We start from the raw sequence: 7664 nt of genomic DNA, 5'->3' as shown, positions 1-7664 counted from the left end.
TGTTCTTTACTGATAATAAAATGTTTCTACACAAATAACGTTAACTATTACGCCCTGAGTCAATATGCCTGATTCTCATGGTATCCAGATTACTCAATGAAAGATAATTGTTCATACCTATTCTTTTTATATCACAGTTGATAAACCCCAGTTATAATATTTGTGTTAAGAGCCAGGGATAACCTGTACCACAGAATTTTGTCTTAGTTAGAAACAGACCAAGGTGTCTAACACGAGAGAGGGACCATGTGGGTTTTCGGTTTTATTCATTAGTATATTCTCTAGTGTATCTACCTAGGATAATTATAGGTTCTCAGCAAAATATTTGTTGAATGAATGAAATAAATATATTGTATGTTCCATTATCCATGTGACTTATCACCAGAATTCATACATTACCGTGGAACTTTCCTCTTAATCTTACAAGTTTTGAATGAACACACATAATAAAAATTCTTACAGTCTAACACTTATTAGAGTGCCTTTCATTTGTATTTCCTTATTAAATATGGCAGATATTGCTTAATCTCTATTCTGCAGGTGAATAAACTGAGGCACAGAAAAGCTTAGTAGCATGCTAGGTAGCAACCAAAGTCATTGACTCCTCTGTTATTAATACTTCATACAGATGTGCTGTGTTATAAAAGTCACTAAAATTTAATTATCTTAAAATGTCCTGATACTGATAAAATACATTTAATAGTATGAGATTTGGTAGATGTAATAATCATTAAGGTGTGGCTATATTAACATTTTGGTCAACCTAAAATTTATATTTATGTGTTTAACTACTTTTCATATTTGATGTCTCTTCTTCTCTAAGATACCTTACATGTGTTTAACTGAATTTTACCCCATTCATCAGCTTCATATTCTCCCCACTCTCATCCCCCATTCTCATTAACAGAAATTCATATATGGTTTTTTAAATGTCTTTCATTAAACATTTTACTTTTTTACTAGAGTCAGGAATTTTCCTAGTTCAGGAAAAACATCTTTGTCAAAATTGCCAAAGGCTGTTTTAAGATACATTGTCATTTTAAACTTAGTAGGTATTTTGGTTTTCTTTTCAGGTGTCGACAGCTCTTCTACCACAAGCAGCGCTTCTCCAATGCCCAACAGTTACGACGCGTTAGAAGGAGGCAGCTACCCAGGTAATTGGTTGTTTTGTGCTTGCCTGATATTTGTTTTAAAAATTATTAAAAAGAAAAATTATCGACCATCAATTGCTTTCAGTCATGAACATATATTACATGTAATCAGGCTATATTTTTCTCACTCTTAATTTAATAGTGTTAACTGTCACATAACAACTTTGAATTTGTTTCTGGGAGGCAGAAGGAGTTTCTTTTTATTTTTGTTATCATGTTCTTTATCTTTTTCCTCTTTGTAGAAGATTTTTTTTTTTTTTTAAGGAGACGGGTTCTCACCATGTTGCCCAGGTTGGTCTCAAGCTCCTGGGCTCAAGTGGTCCTCCCGGCTCAGCCTCCTGAGTAGCTGGGACCACAGGCGTGTGCTACCGTGCCTGGCTTAGAAGACATGATAGTGAATAATTTTCCTCCTCTTTTTTTTTTAAACTACTTAAATAAATTTCATATGTTTGTTTTCATGCTTTGGTTCTTGAATTCCTTTCAATTAGCCTCTGCATATAAATAGTCCTTGACTCTTTGCTCAGCCTGTGGCTCCTGGCTGCTTCCACTAGGTCAATAGATTTGCCCTCTTTGGGGTACGTTTTGGAGGCATCACTTTTAACCAAATCTGGAAATAACTGGTCATTAAAGTAGAGGAGGGGTGGGTAGTATTAATAGGAAGAAAAGGTTTCACTTTTATAATTAATAGTCATTTCATTTTGATATCCTGCACTGTGATTTCTTACTCTCCTCTCTCTTATCTCTGACAACCTGACAACCATACCTGATCTCTCTTTTCCTAAAGATTCCAAACTTCAGGACTAATAGAAGTAACTTCTCTTTATTTCTTATCTTTTATAATAATCTAGGATGAAGCTTAATTGAAGTTGGAATGTGCTATCCTTAACTCACACTATCTTGCTATCACTATAATATGAATCAGTAGAAAACTTTAATCTTCTCAGCTTAGTACAGAATTTTCCTTTACTATTTTAAGAATATTTGAATAAGCTACTCAAGTCATTTGTAGTTAAGGATTTTTTTCCCCTGGCAATTCGTGTGTGTGTGTGTGTGTGTGTGTGTGTAAGAACTTGTAAACCATTCCAAAAGCAAGCTATTGTCAACATACTCTACTAGCTACCTGGGAGGTGGAGGCAGGAGGATTGCTGGAGCGCAGGAGTTTGAGGTTGTAGTGAGCTGTGATCATACCACTGTACTCTAGCCTGGACAACAGAGCAAGATTCTCTCTTAAAAAAAAAAAAAATTCTAGAAGAGTTTACTTCATTCACTAAAAGATGAACATATAACTATATAATATCTCATGAGCTCTAAATTAACCCAAAGTGAAAAGTCCGGTGTGGTATATAGTTAGAAGATCATGGCCCTTTGACTCAGACTTTGGTTTGTCTATATTCATTCAATCAACAAATTTTAATCTTATAATGAACGGTACTTTGATAGGATGTCAGTGACCTTGAGCAATTTTTCTAGCTATTTATACCGCACCCAAATTAAGGAAATATGTGAACATCTGTAGCACTAATATGAAACGAATTGAAGGTATACTGTATGTCAGATACTAGGATAGATCTTAGGACTATAGAAATGTATGAAATATTGTCCTTTCCTCAAGAAGGGGAGAAGATTTAGGCTTCCATGTTTATGACTCCAATTTTTTATTTTTTATGCTGATGACTTGTCATGTTGAGAGAACCTTCTACCTATGTTCCCATCACCACGAGGAGGAACAAGCAAGAGATCTAAGGATTGTGGTGCTGCATTGAAGCTCTTGTCCTTTTAAGAAATCTGAGAGGTTGCCAGAAAGCCAGTAAGGCAACCCTTCTCTAACCAGCGCAAGATGATAGCAGAGGCCTAGAAATGTATCTTCAAAATTAGAACCAATAGAGCCAATAGAAAGATGTGATGCCTCAAGATACTTTTTAAAAATAAATTTTATTAAGTCAGATGCTTTTAAGAACATATTTTTTGCAGAGTCTGCTGGTGAAGAATATCATTTTTATGTGAATAAAATGAAAATACATTATAGAGGTGACTTTAAAGTAAGACTAGCAGCATACCAAATTGTTAGTAATGGTTGTGTGTAGTAGAGTAACTTTTAGAGTTTCTTTTGGTTGTTGCTGTTTTTGCACATGATGTTTAAATTTCCTACAATTATTTCAAAGTTTAAAGTGCATTTTACTTTTTGTTTTAAGTTTAAATAATAAAAGAACATTCATTTATTAAATAAATTTTATTTGGCATCTCTTGCATACCACACATTGTTCTAGGAGCTGGACATTATTCTAGACACTACCTTTTATACTGTACTTACAGTTTTGCCTCGGCAAATAACGCAGACTTCTAGGGGACTGTGGAATCATACCTTCCGTGGACTTTTTATATAGATGGCAGGGTCAGATAAAAGACAAGTTAAAAAAAGAGTGGTTAGCACCCTTTGTATTACTTTGCTATGTTTTCTGCTTCTTAGCCCCCCTGTTCCTGCTGAGAGAATTAAAAAGAAAAAAAACCTACTAGCTGTGTGTGTGTCTGTTAGAAATACCAACTGAAGTATTTGTTGGTGAAGTGATATGAAATATGAGGTTTTTTTTTTTTTTTAATCTTTAGATGTCATTATTCCAGACTGGTTTATGTAGTAGCAACATTTTTTTCCTCGGAATATACAGGTCCCTCCCTTTTCTGCAGTGAGGAGGTCTAGGGCTCGCAGTGAGGTTTTCTTATAAAGATTCCTGCAAAAAAAGATGGGGGAGAACAACATGTAAAACAAAATTAGCAAATTATTGCTAATTATTGAAGCGGAGTGATAGTATGTGAGGTTCATTATTCTATTCTTTCTACTGTGTGTGTTCAAAATTTCTCATAATAGAAAGTTTAAAAAAAGGAAAAGGGAAATGCCAAAGGTTTTGGATCACCCGGGAGTCAGGTCTTTAATGCCATGTTTCTCCCGCTGTTAGATATGCTTTCTTCATCAGCAAGCAGTCCTGCTCCTGATCCCGCCCCCGAGTCCGACCCGGCTCCGGCTCCGGCTCCAGCCCCCGCTGCTTCTCAGCCTTCAAAACTGGCTAAGCCTTTCGGCTACGGCTACCCGACTCTGCAGCCCGGTTACCAGAATGCGGCGGCACCACTGACGGCCGGCGCGCAGCCCGGTAACCCTGTGTACTCTGGATTCCAGCAGTATCCTCAGGTACGGGTTCAGTCATGTGAAGACACTGCACAAGCTGTAAAACTAACCGGTTCTGACACGTCCCTGGGGATTCGCGTGGATCATAAGTACAAACACAGATAAGCCGGAGAAGGACCATCATCAGAAGCTTCACTTCTACCCACGTGCAAAGGGGGGAGGTTGGAGATTTTGTGTAATGGAATGATATCTAATTTACACATTTAGAAAATCGTTTTGGCTGCTTTGTGAGGAACGGATTAGAGATGGGAGTACCTGAAAAGACAAAAGTAGAAGCAGGGAGCAAATTGAAGCTGCCAAGCTAACCCAGGAAGTTGCCGATTGTACCTGAGGCGGTGTCGGGGAGATAATGAAAAGTGAGCGGTTGCAGGTGACGTGCTGAAGGGTGGATGCGTTGGTGAGAGAAGGGACAGCGTCAGGAGTAGCTGACTGCTCGGTTTCTGGCGTAGCACCTGGGTGGAGGTTAGTGCATTTACTTAGGTCATGAAGACAAAGGGAGGAGTGGATCTGGGAATGGGAGTCGGGTTGTCCATGTTACATTAAAACTCCTGATGGACATGCAGATGGAGATGCCAGGCAATCAGTAGTTGATCAGTGTTGGTGGTCGGTTGTGGAGAAATAATGTCCCAATTTACAGTTCAAGCAAAAGTGCACACGATTGCCCGTTTCTCTCTATTACTAAGTATACCAAGAATTATTTTGTATAAGCAAAAATCTTTTATTTTTTTCATAATGATTTTGTGTTTCTTTACTGAAATCCCTGTTTATTTTCTTTCACCATTGTTCTGTGTATCTAATAAGTGTAAATCTTTTGTCTAATGTATATTGCACTTTTTCCTTAGCTTGACATTTATTTTTAATTTTAATGATATTTTTTGACCTTGGAGAAATGTTTAAATTTTATACAGTCATATTATAATTTCTTGTGTTATTGCTTTTACCTTTGTTTGTATCCTTTAAAACATTAATAATCTTACATTTATAATAATATTGATGTTGTTATTTTGAAACTATTTTAGTATACTGTAGGGTAAAACAAGTAATGCTGTTACCATTAGGAACCAAGATTTTTAGCAAGGAAGAAGAGAGATACAGGTATAAAATCAAAATTAAAATTGTGTCATCTTAAATTTGAATTAGATATATCAATGCGAACTCACTATTTTCTCCTATTTAAGAATGTGTATTTTGTATCTTTACCTGTCGCAAATGTCTGGAAGTAATAAGAGCACAATAGTCATGAGCATTTTATCACCCAGATTATGGTTTCTGGATACCATCCCTACTAAAAGGAACCAAGATTCTTTTTTGAACAAATGAATAATCCTGAGTTTGGAGGAGGAAGAGTACAAACTGTTGTGTGAAAAAGCAAGGAAGCTCACAAACACTGATAGGTTCATATCAAAAGGACCCTGGGGCCAGCTTGAAAGGGTTCTCACTGGCCAAACATTGGGTAGTTTGTATGTGATACGAATGACTATAATTTGAGTTTGAGTTTAACAGAAAGCCATAAATTCATGATAATACTAAAAATATAGGAAGCAGAAAAAATAAGCAAAGCAAAACTCATTGAACACCATTGCACATTTCTGTGGCATCAACTCCTGATTATGAAAATGGATAATTGAAAACAACATGAAAACAAGCATTTATCCTGCCTTTCCAGTATGAACTGTACTCAGGGAAACCAAATTGCTGATGTTGAAAGCATTGTTGCTGGAATTTTGTCACAAGGTTTAATCTTGCTATTAGGACTTAAACTTATTCAGTATTTTTGCTTTGAGTTTTTTTCAAGTATGCTTTAAATTGACTGCCTTATTAAGTCATCCTATTACCAAGCCAGATTTACATTTTCTTACCTCTTTGCTTTTTGTGTGTGTTGAAATTCTGTAATAGTATAAGCAATTTTGTGTATGTTTGTTTTATTGTTCTTTTGTTTTGTTTGAATTGCTCTTTCAGCAGTATCCTGGCATGAACCAGCTGTCCTCCAGCCTAGGAGGACTGAGTCTTCAGAGTTCTCCACAACCAGAAAGCCTGAGACCTGTGAACCTCACTCAGGAGAGGAATATCTTACCCATGACTCCGGTTTGGGCTCCTGTACCTAACTTGAATTTAGAACTCAAAAAATTAAACTGTAGCCCAGAGTAAGTATTTGTTTTATAATCTTTCTTAAGTAATATGCTTTGATGAAAACATTATATGACTTTCAAAAATGGTAAAAGTAGTATGATATTAATTAGCCAGGAGGCTGAGGCAGGAGGATCGCTTGAACCCCAGGATTTCAAGGCTGCAGTGAGCTATGATCACCCCACTGCACTCTAGCCTGGGCAGTAGAGTGAGACCATTTCTCTAAAAAAAAAAAGGAAAAAAAAAGCAGAAAAGATAAATTATTAATTCAGTAAATATTTACTGAATGCCTTCTAAATAAGATGCAAGACACTGTTCCTATGTGCTGGGGATAGAGTTGTAAACAAAACAAAGTTCCTGTTCTCTGTGGGATCACAGAACTTATATTCTATTAGGGAAGACATACTATGAATCATCAAACTAGTATGTAATACAATATCAGGGTGTTACAATGAAGAAAAATAAATCAGAGCAGGGAGTGAGGATAGAGGGTGACCCTTTTTAGTTGAGGAGTCTGGACAGGTTTCCCAAGGAGTAAACGTGTGAGTAGAGATCTGACTGACGTGAGAGGGGGCAGGCCACGCGGCCTCTGGGCAAAGGTGTTCCGAGCGGCAGGAAGAGCAACTGCGGAGGTGCTGAAGCCAGGACAAGCATGGCGCGTTCCAGGAACATGATACCTGCGATAAGTAGATGTCTGTGTATCTCTACATAATAGCGACCACTCTTCTTCACATTTCTTTCCTGGTTTCTGGTACCTCTGCTTCTTGCTTCTTTGGCTGCTCCTTTACTGATTCTTTGTCTGTTGACCTTAACCTTAGAACTTTGTAAGTCGTAAGCACTTACTCTAGGAGGGAAAGGGCGCTAGGCCGACGTAAGGACAAGATGATCTGATCTCAAGTGGACAGGACGGCGAGATACACAACACCTAAAGCAGATCAGACTTACTGGTAGCGTAGAAGCAGGAGCACCGCTTAGATCGCAGAGGAAGAAGTCACTCCTTCTGACTTGGGGAATAGATTCAGGAGAAGCGGTAACTTGGATGAGTCTTGTAGTGACAGTGGTTGTCGAACTGGTGAAAAGGGGGCAGTGAGCAGGAACAGCATCTGTTAAAAAAAAATCAGTAAAAATTGGAGGCCTTTTCACTCATGTTTTTACTCCTCCTCTTCATGTCCTCCAGGCTAGCCACAGGGGAGTAACTGTCTTTTTTT

At 37.5% G+C, this 7664-nt stretch overlaps 1 protein-coding gene across 1 annotated transcript in view; it reads left to right on the top strand.

Moving 5' to 3' along the window:
- Window positions 1-7664, top strand: part of SEC24B (SEC24 family member B) — a 129303-nt gene that overhangs the window by 56965 nt on the left and 64674 nt on the right. Inside the window, exons 5-8 of the mRNA XM_012655082.1 lie at window positions 1074-1154; window positions 4103-4332; window positions 6289-6473; window positions 7473-7542. Coding sequence (XP_012510536.1) covers window positions 1074-1154; window positions 4103-4332; window positions 6289-6473; window positions 7473-7542 — 566 coding nt within the window. The remainder of the gene's footprint in view (window positions 1-1073; window positions 1155-4102; window positions 4333-6288; window positions 6474-7472; window positions 7543-7664) is intronic.

Source organism: Propithecus coquereli, unplaced genomic scaffold (assembly GCF_000956105.1).
Source record: "Propithecus coquereli isolate 6110/MARCELLA unplaced genomic scaffold, Pcoq_1.0 Scaffold46, whole genome shotgun sequence".
Taxonomy (NCBI): domain Eukaryota; kingdom Metazoa; phylum Chordata; class Mammalia; order Primates; family Indriidae; genus Propithecus; species Propithecus coquereli.
Note: the sequence above shows the minus strand (reverse complement) of the source record. Positions and strands in the feature narration are given on the sequence as shown.